Source organism: Harmonia axyridis, chromosome 5 (assembly GCF_914767665.1).
Source record: "Harmonia axyridis chromosome 5, icHarAxyr1.1, whole genome shotgun sequence".
Classification (NCBI taxonomy): domain Eukaryota; kingdom Metazoa; phylum Arthropoda; class Insecta; order Coleoptera; family Coccinellidae; genus Harmonia; species Harmonia axyridis.
In genome coordinates, this window is record NC_059505.1 from 14,561,990 (window position 1) to 14,576,794 (window position 14,805).

Sequence of the window (14,805 nt, forward strand, 5' to 3'; positions counted from 1 at the left end):
ATATTTTTCCAATAGAGAAGAGAAAATGGTGGGGGTAGGGGTATAAACCCGCAACTTCAAAAACAAATGGATTTATTTAATTTTGAAAATAGAAATCGATGGGTGGGAGGACTTTTCTCAATAATAAAATAAAAATTCATAGTACAAGAATTATGGACTTGTGTTACTTTTTTGGCAAGCTATATATATTCAAGAGTGTCTTGTTTTATTAAGGGCCTTTCTGATTAAAACAAAAATGCATAACTTCTGCAAATATTATTCAAGTTTCATTTTAAAAAATGTACTTCTGTCGCCTTTGTTATCTATAATCCACATGTTCTATTTATAATCTGTCCTTTGAGATAAAATATTTCAAACAAACAAGCATATTAACACCTTATTTGAGTACTTCTTGATAATCTATGATTTCACATTAACAATGATATTGTCTAGAAACAGTCTGTCTGCTTCTTGTTATAGATATTGAGCATTATGGAAAATCTCAATAAGTTAGCATTAAGAAATTTTCAGCAATATCTTCAAATCCCTACAGTACATCCAAATGTTGATTATGCGAAATGTGTAAAATTTCTAGAAAATCAAGCAGAAGAACTCCAACTTCCGATTCAGGTGATATATTTGAAGCCGAAAAAACCTGTAGTAATCATAACGTGGATGGGAGCGCAAGTTGAATTGCCTAGTATTTTTTTGAATAGTCACATGGACGTTGTTCCAGTATTTGAAGAACAATGGAAATATAAACCTTTCGGCGCTGAAGTCCATGAAGGAAAAATATATGCAAGAGGATCTCAAGACATGAAATCCGTAGGTATACAATATTTGGAAGCAATTAGAAGATTGAAATTGAATGGGGTTATTTGCTCAAGAACTGTGCATGTTTGTTTTGTACCTGAAGAAGAGATAGGAGGCGAAGAAGGTATGAAGCTGTTTACAAAAACTGAAGAATTCAAAAAACTGAACATAGGGATAGCTCTGGATGAAAGTATTACTAGTGAAAATGATGCTATGATATTATTTTATGGAGAAAAATGTCTATGGCAATTCGATATCTACTGCGAAGGACAAACAGGTCATGGTTCACTTTTACTTGATAATACTCCAGGTGAAAAAGTAGCTTACCTTTTACAGAAATTCTACGATTTCCGTAAAGACCAAGAGAAAAATTTTCGAGAAAATCATAATTCATTAGGAGATGTAACAACAATAAACTGCACTAAAATCAGTGGTGGAGTTCAAGACAATGTAATTCCAAATAAAATGCTCTTGACTTTTGATTGTAGAATTTCGACCAAATCAATAACTTTGAAAGATTTTGAATGTATGATAAATAGTTGGATAAAAGAAGCAGGACCCCATTGTTCGATTTCATACCATGCTAAAGAAAGTGGAACACCTAACACTGAATTGAATGATTCAAATATATTTTGGACAGCTTTTAAGAAAGCAACAGATAAAATGAAAATTAAAATAAAAACAGAATTGAATTGTGCTACTTCTGATAGCAGATATTTGCGGAAAATGGGTATTCCATCATTTGGTTTTTCACCAATAAATAATACAAAAAAATTGCTTCATTCACACAATGAATATTTAGGAGTAGATACGTTTTTGAAAGGCATCGAGATATACTGCGAAATAATAAGAGAAATAGCAAATGCTTAGCTGATAGCAATTTTATCTACAATAATCATAATACGTAATAATAATCAAAGATAAAATGTGGAAAACTTGAAAAAAATATATTTTTTCAAAGTTTGAATACTTCAGTTGAACAAATAATAATATATAAACATATAATGTGATTGAAATGAAATAAATAAATTGTAATAACGTTATTTTTTTTTGTGAATATTAAGGAAAACATGCAAAATACCTCAGGTTATAATAACTTATCAAAACCCAACATTTCTAATAGCCATTTCACAGGCGTAAACTAGTGTGCACAAAAATAACTGAAATGTGTAAATTCATACAGAGCAAGTCTTATGTTTGTTGTACATCAAATTTTACCATAGATTCCTCTCATCAAATAAAACACTTTAGTTACCATTTTTCCAGATTTGAACAAGGTGAAAAGACAGGCTGTTAAAAGTTCATAAAATAGTTTGTTTTTCCTTTATAGCTTTCACATGATCATTCTGAATTATATGAATTTAATGTGAAGTTCTCTCTAACTAAGAGGGATATTCTTCAATTTTTTTTTTTCTACTTCTAATAGTTTTCAAGTTATACTCTCACTGTACGAAATAAGCATAAATAAAGCTCTTAGAATGCTTCATCATTTTAGAAATAAAATCGTTTTTTATTGTTTTTCCCAAAAAGCACCATTTTCTAGATATTAATTGTTGAGTGATATAAAATTAGTCAAAAATCTGATAAATTACACCTTGAGGCAATAATGTTGTCACCCTTTGCAACATGAAGTGATTTTTCTGAAATACCCGTACTAACATAAAATAATGTGATCTATATTAATTTTCATAATTTTATGCATTCATTAAAAACTTCATTTTCATTTTCGAATATTTTTTTTTAATACTCTTCAATTATTTTACTTTGAGGCAAATATAGGCTGGCTCGGTGGATATATGATCATAGCTGTTTGAGCAAGTGCACTTCTACTATGTGAATAATAATAAGCAAAATGTTATCTACTGCAAATACAACCTGATTACTCGTAGATCGGGCAATGAATAATAAAATTCATAAAAGTTCTATGTACACAATTATTGAGTAGTGTTATCTCCATGTGGTAAACATTGAGAGGACAGGAATGCATTGTCCCATTGTGAAACCATTGGCTTTTTACCTAAACCGAAACCAGAAAAATGGTAAACGAAAAAAGTGTTTCATTTAATGAGATGAATCTACAGTTAAATTTAATGTATAAATTTAAGACTCAAGTTATACACATCTCAATATGTTGATTTCTCTAATTCTGTGGTTATTCCGTTCATTCTTCCACATCTTGTAGAACAAAATCGTGCGAGAATATATCAGAAACGGACAGTTTTCATGGTTATATTTTATTATTCTATGTTAGTACTCCGAACTTTCCGCCACGGATTTATCTGTCAATTCATCAATTTGCCTTAAAGAAATCAGTTCTGCCAACCAACATTTTTCAATGCAAAAATCACTAAATTATATTTATGGAAATATTTCATTAATTTCAATGAAAATGCAATGAATTAGAGAAAATAATGTATAATACTCGTACAGAAGGCTCATTCTACCACTCGTTCATTCCAAAACTCGCCACTTCGTGGCTCGTTTTTGAATTTTGAACTCGTGGAAGAATATCAATGCCTTCTGCACTTGTATTATAAATAACTATTCTCTTTTATCATTCAATAGTGTTGGTATCAGTTTGCAGCGCTTGTCGGAGATCAAAGTGTATGTAATTGAGTGTGTATAAATTCTTACCTCATGCTGCTGGTTATCTCGCCATCGAACATCCAAATTATTTTGATTTGTTTGATTGGAATATAATTGTTCTATGAATTTAGATCCCACCTTAGTAGGTTCCTTGATACTAGAGTTGGAAAGTGACTGAAAAAAAAACAACATAAAGCATTCATTTTATTTCAATATATGCATTAAAAATGGAGGAAATTAGTAATGAACACAAAAACTTACCGTAGTCATTGTGTTTGTAGGATGGGCGTTGACAGAAGTAAGTTGAAATTTCATAAATGCTTTGTGTAGAGGTTGAACATTGGTAGCTGTGGAGACAGGATGCTTTGAGAGCAAGGTAAGCTTTTGAGCTGCAACTAAAAATAACAGTTTAGAATTTGCAGCATGTATTGATTTTTCACATTTTGAAAATTTCAAATTTCATATTATAGTTTTAATGTCACAGAGTTCTAGAAGTACACAACAAAAATCAATGAGTACATGCTGGACAATGTTTCAATTTAGCACTGTTGCAAAGGAGCTTAAGTTATGATAAACTAAGATCCGATCGACAGTGCATGAGCAAGAAAGCGCTTTGGTTCATTGGAACATGTATTGATTTTTCTCATCTATTTTGAGAATTTCAGAATATCATATTATAGTTGAAATGTCACAGAGTTCTAGAAGTACACAACAAAAATCAATGAGTACATGCTGGACAATGTTTCAATTTAGCACTGTTGCAAAGGAGCTTAAGTTATGATAAACTTAGATCCGATCGACAGTGCATGAGCAAGAAAGCACTTTGGTTCGTTGGAACATGTATTGATTTTACTCCTCTATTTTGAGAAATTCAGAATGTCATATTATAGTTAAAATGTCACAGAGTTCTAGAAGTACACAACAAAAATTAATGAGTACATGCTGAACAATGTATCAATTTAGCACTGTTGCAAAGGAGTTGAAGTTATGATAAACTAAAATCCGATCGATAGTGCATGAGCAAAGAAGCACTATGATTCATTAAAAGAATTCCTCTTTGTAACCAAATATCTGAGAAATACAAAATATTTAGCAGAGGAGTCGAGTTTGAAGATATTGGCTCTGAAATCCAATATTTTCTGTAACAACAGATTTCAATTTGCACTTTATTTTCTTCCATAATTGAAAAAAACACATTTTACAGTGTGGTTTATTATTTCCCCTTTTGATCGACCTGGTTATGTACAAAAAAAAAAAAAAAAAACACCTGATAAATATCAATATAAAAATATTCAAGGTATCCTCAAATTGAAGGTACAGAGGAAAATGAGAGATTTCTTGGATAATTTTGAGGAAGATAAGTCCAATGAACATGGGCTCGCAACACTTTGTTTTTGAGATAGTGTTTCTCATATTATTATGAAAAATAATAATGAATTTATTAACCAAAGCTTTCTAACTGGATTTTTATAATAATTTTGATTTTCCCGAGGATTACTAGAGAATTGTTTGAATTTTTTTTCTGAAAATCGGAAGCAGATACAACAAAACTACAACAAACCAAAAAGTGTAGTTCTGGACCAGTTTCTTTTTATATTTTTCTAAATAACCAGTGGTTCATCAATCCGCATAACGAATAAATTGTGTATATATATATAATTTTATTTTCAAAAACCTATCACAGTATAATCACAAAAACTTATAATGAATAAATCAATTTAATATACTATAAAAACCGATATAAAACTGATCTACTGATCTTCTGAATAAAGAAATAAAAAGAAGGAAAGTATATCGTTCAGTTATTGATTATCAGACAAATGGCTCAATTGTCCTCATAAATAGGATTGAGTTGAATGGATTTTATTCAGTGATCAAATTCAATGTCAGTCCGGCCGTAAACACGATAACTCTCGTAAGAAAAACCTAGACTGGCAATTTTCATATGTTCTGATCTAAAGTAGACAAAATCCCATAGGGGTTCCGTGAATAAGGCTTTTCGAAATTTTACTTTCCTGATTTCAAAACTACTATTTGGAACGAGATTAAATTTTGTGTTCAGAAGTGGAATAAGCAATTTCCAAAATTTCATATTGATCGTGTCACCAAAATCAGAGATAATTCAAGAAGAATATTTAAAAAATATAATGAATATTTCAGATCCGACGGAGTTGAGATATTGTGTGGACAGACTATTGACAACGATACGTCTTTCACCGATAAAGAGTTGGAGATCAACATCAACGATCTCCATCCAACCTCCAAGTACAAGATAACTCTCGAACAATATTCGATATATTACATGTTAAAAGTAAAAATAAGAAACACTAGTGTAAAATTTGGACAGTTTTTTGAATACATATATCATCAACACATATAATACTAAATAAGAGGAGCTATATTGTAATGCAGAGGTGCTGTGGTGTTAATTTTTTTTTAATTATTGAGATCAGCACTTGGGCGAAGTTGAAGGCATGAGCTGATTGTTCTAAAAACTAGTTGATGAATAAATTATATTGTGGTCAACCTAATAATCGGAATGAAATAATTAAATCAACAGAAAGGTGGCAAGCATATCATTCAGTTATTGATTATCAGACAAATGCCTCGATTGTCCTCATAAATAGGGTTGAGTTGAATGGATCTCAAAACCTTAGGACGTGGTATAGAATCATCATTTAATAAAAACTGATCGACTCGTTCAACCACCTCTCAAATGGTTAATTATTCAATCCATTTTTGAGCGATCCATCCTTGAATAGATCACTCAATCACATAATTATTATATATGTAATTTTCCAATTTTGAACCGGGAATGGTCTCAAACGATAAGGTTTGATTCTCTGATGACTAATCCGTGGTCAAATTCAATGATGGCAATACGGCCGTAAACACGATACCTCGAGAACGGAAAAACCTCTGGAAATTTTTAGGGAATGTTCAGATCTGGAGTGAGCAAAACCCCACTAAAAGAGTTCCGGGAAATGTCTGATCGAAATTTTATTTTACTGGTTTCAAAACTGCATAAATTTAGTAATTGCTTATTTCTTATAGAACGTGACATCAAAACTAGAGAAAATTAAAGAAGAATATCTAAAGAAAATAGGTAACACTTTATTGACAACAAACTATTGGCAACGATCCGTCTTTCACTGATGAAGAATTCGAATTCAATAACAATCATCTCCGTCCGGCCTGCGTGTACAAGATAACTCTCGAACGATATTCGAGATATTATGTATTGAAAGAGAAAATAATGAATACTTGTGTAAAATTTGTTATCAACATAAATAATCCTAACTAACAGCGGCTTAAAGTATTATTGCTGATCAGCATGCGAGCGAATCATTAGTTTAAAGCTTATTGTTCTAAAAACTAGTTAATGAATAAATTATATTGTGGTAAACCTAATGTTCGGAATGAAATAATTAAAACAGAAAGGTGGAAAGCATATCATTCAGATATTGATTATCAGACAAATGCCTCGATTGTCCTCATAAATAGGATTGAGTTGAATGGATCTCAAAACCTTAGGACGTGGTATAGAATCATCATTTAATCAAAACTGATCAACTTGTTCCACCAACTCTCAAATGTTTTATTTACTCCATTTTTGAGCGATTCTTCACTGAATAGATCAGCCCATCTCATTCTCCCTATGTCTGCAATTTTCGACCGGGAATGGTCTCAAACGATAAGGTTTGATTCAGTGATCCGAATCCGTAAATGGAATATCTTTTAGAATAAAATCAAATATCGATAATATTGAATTTCATTGTGTATGGGAATATATTGCAGAATATAATGGACCTACCTGCACCACTTGTTGATCCTGCAATGTTTGGGGTAGAAGTGAGCAACAAATGCTTCCCTGTAGACGTTTGAACTAATTGTGCGAAACTGGCTGATATCTTGTTGTCTCCAGTCTTCAATATCGATGCAGCATTTGATAAATTAGTTGAAGCAATACCCGTTGAACCTTGTGCGATATTAACTGGTATTGCCTTAACGATTCCACCATGTTGCTGTACCAGTTGCATACTGTAGGGTTGTCCCACTTTCAATTTAAGATTTTGGTTTCCTCTACCATTATTAGTTTCTTTTTTTTCCACTTTCACACTTGTATCATTGTCATGTTTCCTTATTCTCATTATGAGCCTAGATGGAGGACAAGGAGGAATCTCATCAGGTACATGGTTCAGTTCAATAATTTTCGCTGGTGTACGTAGACTTCTTGCTCGGTAAGACTGATAAGCGCTAACGTATGTTTCCATAGCAAGAAGATTGAGATTCAAAGATACAAAGTTTACATTCTGAAAAAGAAAATTGTTGCTTAGAATCAAGTAGCGACAAAATTGAAGAGACGATTTATTACTCACCTTCCATACATCATACTCTAATGCGGCAAAAATTAAGGAAGGAATATGGAAAGTAACACCTTCACATTGAAATGGAGATATGGTTGGTCGAACTTCAAATAAATTAGGATGATTGCACACTTTTCTCAATTGCATTAGTACATTTATAACACTTAATAAGTTTCCACTTGACAAGGTTTCTTTTGTCCTGAAATAATATAAGAAATTGTACAAGATGTTTCACAACAAAGCAATAAATAAATTTTTTTTTAAAGAATATCAGACAAATGCCTCATTATCTCTCACTATTTAGTAATGAGTTGAATGGATCTCAAAACTATCGGAAGGTTGTTTCATCATAACAAGTAAACTAGGATATGTATTTTTTGAATTTTTATAATCCTGAGTTATATGTATACTCAACATATTAAATGGTTCAAACATTCGATAAAAGAATATAACAATCACAATAATTGAGGACAATCAATAATTAATCAATCATTAAGAAAAAAATTTAAGAACGCTTAGCGTCAGGAGCTTTTGATCGCTGGTTCATCTTGAATTTTACTCCTCTGATCATTTGAATTCAGCACCAAACTATTTTGCAACTTTCCCTTGACTTTCCACTTAATGCTTTCCAATTCTGAATGTTTTTTGTTCAACATCAAAAAGTGAAAGTTGCAAATTAATTTGGTGCAACAGACTATTTGGAAAAAAGGTCTACGGTCAAAGAGCAGAGGATGAAACCATGAAATGTAAACCTTCACAAGAAATAGATTTCACGTTTTTATAAAAAAAAAATTAAAAGATTGTAGATTTTGTTTACTAAAAATAGAGTTTTTCAAATGATTCTCATTTTCGGCATACAGGAATAAAAAGAAGAAAATTAGTGAATAAAGCACAATATATGTATGAATCTTCCAAACTTATAGTTTCACACTCAAGTATTCCAAAATTATTCACTATTACTCACTTTGCTCTGGACATGTAGTCATCATACAAAAATCTTTGCCTTTTAGAGAGCCTGCACATAACAACATGTTCATACTTCTTAGGCATTTGTTTCTCAACTTCTGATTTTAACCTTCTTAGAAGAAAAGGCCTCAAAACCTGTAAAAAAAAATTAAAAACGGTTAAATCAGTCATGCTGATTAAAGTACACTGATTAATAACAATTAATATTGATGTCAGGCAAATGCCTCAATTGTCCTCATAAAATAGTATCGAGTTGAATGGATCTCGAAAACTTAGGAAATGGTTTGATCATCATCTCATCAATTTATCAAAATTAATTTCAGTTAAAATTTGATTACAAATTAGTAGTGATAAGACGACTCACCTTATGCAATCTTTTTATAATATTTTCATTGTATTCATTGTTTCCCTCAATCATTCCAGTTACTGGGTTGGAAAACCATTCCTTAAACTCTCTATGAGATTGGAATACATTTGGCATAAGGAAATGCATAAGGGACCACAATTCCATAAGATTATTTTGTAGAGGAGTTCCAGTCAATAGCAAACGTCTGAAATAAGTTATGATCAAAATGTGATAAATCCATACAATAACCTTTCCTTTACAATTACAAGAAAGCTCAACTAACAGATAATCGGGTTTATATTGTATGCAGAAATTTGATAATTTCCTTTACCCTTACTTACTGTTGAGTTTGGAAATTTAGTAGAAGCTGCCATCTTTGAGATTTGAAGTTCTTGATATTCTGTGCTTCATCCAAAATTAAATATTTCCATTTTTTTCTTCTGAAACTCTGATGGTCTTGGATAACCAACTTATATGAAGTGATGCATACATGGAAAGCATTTGGCTTAGTCCAACCGGTCCTTTTCATTTTCCTCTCTTTTTGAGAACCATAATATGTTAGGATCTTAAAAGCTGGACACCACTTTTTGAATTCCATTTCCCAATTCAACATTACGGATGTTGGAACAACTATCAAATGGGGACCCCAGTTTTCTAAAAAAAAAAAAAACTGATGATCACTTCAAAAATAATTTCTTTACAAAATTCTACCTTTTTCACAAGCAAGATGTCCTAAGAGAGCTATGGTTTGAATTGTTTTTCCCAATCCCATTTCGTCGGCTAATATACCATTCAATTTTCTCTCAAACATTGTAACTAACCAGTCCAATCCAATATGTTGGTATTCTCTCAATGAGTATTTTAGTAGGAATGGAATTGTAGTCGAGACCTGTGAAGTTAGTGTCATGTAATTTCTATTTTTCTTTTTTAATAAATTATGTTCCTGATGAGAATAACATCAGACAAATGCCTCGTTTGTCTGCATTTTTAGATACGAGTTGAATGGATCTCAATATCTTCAGACATAGTATATATTCATCATTCAATCAATTTATATATTATAACACTATCAAAAAAGTAGGTCCAAAATAATACAATTTACTTTAGGGAATAAACATCAGAACATTTTTTGAACGCATTTGAGGAAATGACTTCAAAGCCAATTCGATTAGGGAAATACAGTTGGGTTCTTCAATACGCTTTGTTGATTTTTTAGCTACAAATTTTTTTGAAGCTTATAACTGTTATGCAAAATCCTAAATCCGTATTTTTCAGATGAATTACAAAACATTATAGCACTTCGGCACACAAAATTCAAGAAGCATTCTACAATATGTTCATTATCCATTGTAAGAACCGTAAAACAAACTTGAAGAATACATGAGAACAATTCTTTTTGATAGATTTCTTACATTATTTATTCCCGGTACTTTTTTACATAGTGTAAAAATATATATTTTATGATCTACTTACGCTTGTAGAAGACAGAGTATTTCCTTTGGGCTGTATACTTTCTGCAATCGCTGCAGCATCATTAATTAAGTCATCATTTTCAGTCTCTGCATCCTCTCTCACTTGGGCGTCATCCAGCAACAACTCTAAGCCAGCTTGACTCTTATCATCTTCAGAAGCTATGACTTCCTCATCATCACTCTCTTCAGTCTCTTTTTCACTTTCCTCATCTTCAGAAGAAGATTCCGAAGAACTTTTTGAGTTTTCCTCAACAACGTCAGGAATATTGCTATATTTCCTACGAAGTTCCTCAATACTCATCTCATTTTCTGCTTCAAGATCTTTCAATTCTTCTTCATGATTTACAGTATCTTCATTCATCTCTTGTTCATCAATGGTGGCTTCATCATCTTCTTCACTGCTGGATGCTTTAAAGTCTGCATCTTTTTCGTTTTTATTTTCTACTTCTCTCAAATCACTCTGAAAAGGAAGTTCAGACATAATATTTCAAATGAGAACATATATAATCTTCCAGACTCACCTCCTCATCATTGCTGAGTTTAATTTTATCCCTATTTTCCAAATAGTCTTTTGGTAATTCTTTCAGGAATTCTTCTAAATCCATTTCCGATTCTTTTTGAAGAGCAGCCACTTCCTCACTCTGCCGTTCAGCATCAATATTGGCCTCTTCCTGTTCTATAGTTTCTTCATCATCAGTACTACTTTGATTATCTGGTTGGAATTCGTCATCGGAATTCGCTCTTGACTCAGGAGCAGAAGAAACATTTTTTTCAACCTGAGATGAGTCATTGACACTTTTATTCATACCTTCAGCAAGAAGTTGTGAATATTTCTCAGTTTGATCAACAATGAAACTAAGTTGTTGATCTAATGCTTTTTTTCGTTTTTCCTCAAGTATTGTGTTCTGTTTGTATTCTACCAATTTTTCGACATTATTCCAAAAACTCTTTATTTCTTTTGCACAATAAGCAGCTATTCGTTTGAGATTTTGTTCCTGAGCTTTCTCTGCTCTCTGAGCGGCCAATGCCTTATCTTGAAAATATTTCTGTACCATTTTGGCGCACTTTTTAGCGGCCGCCTTCTTCCATTTACGTTCTTGGGCAAAGTCTGCAGCTAACCAAACCATCTCTTCCAACAGATAATCCCAATGTGTTTTAATTCTAGGCATTTCTTGGAGCTTCGGTAAACGTCTTTCTGACCAAAGGCCTTCCTTTTGCAGATCAGAAATTCGCTGTACAACATAAGCTTCCTGTTTTGCCTTCTCCATGATCTGTTCCTGATTTCCTTGGACAGTTTTGTGTTTTGGAGTGGATTTAACTGTAGATTCTGTAACATTGGTAACAGTTTGACTGGAATGCGAGATTCCTGGTAATGAACTAACAGGTGTAGCTGATGGAGTACTTGGCACAGTCTGTGGAATTGTAACATTAACACTATTACTACTAGAACTTTCAATATATTCTTTAGGATCTATGACATGTTCTTTAAGATAAGCCAGATAATGTGCTGTCTTTGGCCTTTTCACAAACTGATGGATATCCAAAACATTTCCTCCTGACTCCAAGAAATACAACTCCATCAAATGTTCATTGTATTTTTCTTTGACCAACTTTGATCGAACTATTCTATGGTTCATAATCCTCTGTAATTTAGCCGAATAAGCATCTCTCCTTTCAACTCCTGTAGAAAGTGGCCTTTTCAAAGGTGATCTCGATGATGTCAGCTGGGGAACAGAAGCATTCGCATCCACATTTTGGAATAATTGCAAGCGGAGATTTGTGTTAACTCTAGGTTTTGTGAGGACATTTACAATGGATTGGTTAGCCTGACTTGGTCTTAAAGTAGAGGCTTGTCCACTACGAGAAGGACTTATGCTTATTATTCTAGTTACTCCAGCTTGTTGCAGGTTGGGACTGTTAGCTCCAATATTTCCAGGACTAAGCTGTAAAAAGCAATTTCATTACTAACATATTCAAAAAGGAAATGAAATGTACAATGGTAGAATTCGAATTATGAATTATATTTGTGCAAATTTTGTACATAAGTTTCTTAGAGTTTCTTAGGGTTAATAGTTCATCAACATTTCAGAAAAATCCAACCTAAGGAAAAAAAATTGATGATGAATTGGACATCCACATTGTATTCTGCAGTCTGACACTTGCCTGAGCATTCTCCTAATGAGATCATCAGTTTCTTTCGAAGTATCTCATCTCAGGATGCTTGTGGAGGAATATGGTTAAAGGGAGCGATGTACTTACCATGATGTCACAGACTATTTGGATAAACACAGATAGATCAAGGGACCTAAGACAACATATCTATTTGATTGGTTTCATTGGCACATTACAAAGGCAATCAAGTCGATTTGTTGTCTTGGCCTCCCTTGATCCAGATCTTCCGTTCTTTCACCCATTGAACATGTCTTGTACATTATGGGATGATTGCTCCATTTACTCCATCCTCCACAAACTCTAGAACGAAGTGCAAGATACAAGAAGAAATCGATCATCTTTTAAGCTAGGCGTCCACTACATGGTCAGCCTGTAGTGGACGCAGTTGCATACAAATGTAGGCAGGCGGATTTATCCGCCCCGGCCCGACCCGTCTAATGGACGCCTAGCTTCAACATGTTGCCGTACCGTCTGCCGACTTTGTACCGCACCCGTCTACACATGGAAACAAGTGGTATAAAGGCGGCCACTCACGAGGCACCCATGTTCGAGTTTTCGGATCATTTTACAGTCGGGCAGCTCGGGACACGGCCGCACGACTGTAAATCAGAGAATGAACTTGACTGCCCGACTGGAATCTCTTGGTTGCCTGGCTTCCAAAGTCTCGAGAAAAAGCCTCGTGAGTGTCGGGCATAACATCAGTGCGTACATTTCTTTGATGCGGTGTTAAAAACCGATAACCTATGGAACGCCTAGATATTACGCTGTTACGTAAAGCCGTCCAGACTAATTACGAGACAGAGTTAGGATACGATGTTTTGTTCTATGTCTGTACGCGCCTTTAGAAGTTCACTCAGGTTTGTTTCTGAGAGCATAAGAAATTGTGGAAATCAAACACATTATTAATGTTTCACATTGTAACTGTTGAATTTTTCTGAAATTCACTTGATTAATTTTTAAAGGAACATGCAAACAAAAAATTGTTTATAATAATTTACTAATATGGTTTTTTCTTATCAAGCATGATTTTTGTGTGCTTGTTCCTCAAATTTTTTATTCCTAAGTCCAAGCACTTACAGTTTCGGAAAGATGAATTTTTGAACAATTTTCATTCGGATTTCGAAACTACACCGAGTTCGGATTCCGACGCTGGATATTCATTAAAATTTTTAAATTGAAATTTTAAATTTTTTTTTGATGTGTTGAAAGTAAAAATAATACTACTAATAACACTAGTGCAAGATATTTAAGTAGATATATCAACACATATAATTCGAACAGGAGCTGTATTCAATTGTTGTAGTGTTTCGGTTCTGTGGTGTTAATTTTTTTTAATTCACTCGAGCAAAATTGGAGGTAAAAAATTATTACAGTAAAAACTAGTTAATGAATAAATTATATTGAGATAAACTTAACCTTCCTATACATGAGTTAAATTAGTGAAAGAAATTATACCATTCAGTTATTGATTATCAGACAAATGCCTCGATTGTCCTCATAGATAGGATTGAGTTGAATGGATCTCAAAACCTTAGGACGTGGTATCATCATTTAATCAAAACTGATTGACTTGTTCAATCACCCCTTAAATGGTTTATTTACTACATTTTTGAGCGATCCATCCTTGAATAGATCACTCAATCACATAATTATTGTCTTATTTTCCAATTTTGAACCGGGAATGGTCTCAAACGATAAGGTTTGATTCTCTGATGACTAACCCGTGGTCAAATTCAATGATGTTATGATATGTTCAGATTTAGAGTGAGCAAAACCCCACTATAAAAGTTTTGTGAATTTATCCGATCGAAATTTCATTTTACTGATTTCAAAACTGCATTAATTTAGAAATTGCTTACTCTTCTAAGCAATTACTGAATTTCATATTGATCTCGTCACCAAAACCCGAGAAAATCAAGGAAGAATATCTAAAGAAAATATCTAATATGTACTTCATTGACAACAAACTATTGGCAACGATACGTCCGGCCTACGTGTACAAGATAACTCGAACGATATTCGAGATATTATGTATTGAAAGAGAAAATAATGAATACTTGTGTAAAATTTGCAGCATTTTTTGAATATTTATATCACCAACATA

At 32.9% G+C, this 14,805-nt stretch overlaps 2 protein-coding genes across 4 annotated transcripts in view; one reads left to right on the plus strand and one right to left on the minus strand.

Moving 5' to 3' along the window:
- Positions 1 to 14,805, minus strand: part of LOC123680552 (helicase domino) — a 44,319-nt gene that overhangs the window by 17,766 nt on the left and 11,748 nt on the right. For all 3 annotated transcript variants that reach the window (XM_045618505.1, XM_045618504.1, XM_045618506.1), the window contains exons 3-12: positions 11,051 to 12,472; positions 10,531 to 10,989; positions 9,769 to 9,946; positions 9,399 to 9,711; positions 9,076 to 9,262; positions 8,710 to 8,846; positions 7,758 to 7,944; positions 7,193 to 7,691; positions 3,640 to 3,773; positions 3,427 to 3,552 (exon numbers count right to left, since the gene is read on the minus strand). In XM_045618505.1, the coding sequence (XP_045474461.1) occupies positions 3,427 to 3,552; positions 3,640 to 3,773; positions 7,193 to 7,691; positions 7,758 to 7,944; positions 8,710 to 8,846; positions 9,076 to 9,262; positions 9,399 to 9,711; positions 9,769 to 9,946; positions 10,531 to 10,989; positions 11,051 to 12,472 (3,642 nt within the window). The remainder of the gene's footprint in view (positions 1 to 3,426; positions 3,553 to 3,639; positions 3,774 to 7,192; positions 7,692 to 7,757; positions 7,945 to 8,709; positions 8,847 to 9,075; positions 9,263 to 9,398; positions 9,712 to 9,768; positions 9,947 to 10,530; positions 10,990 to 11,050; positions 12,473 to 14,805) is intronic.
- On the plus strand, positions 387 to 1,828 carry LOC123680558 (aminoacylase-1-like). The gene has a single exon (XM_045618513.1). The coding sequence runs from the start codon at positions 472 to 474 to the stop codon at positions 1,660 to 1,662; it is 1,191 nt and encodes a 396-aa protein (XP_045474469.1). The 5' UTR covers positions 387 to 471; the 3' UTR covers positions 1,663 to 1,828.

Coding starts and splice junctions, on each gene's coding strand:
- LOC123680558 (XM_045618513.1), top strand. CDS start 472: ATGGAAAATCTCAATAAGTTAGCATTAAGAAATTTTCAGCAATATCTT.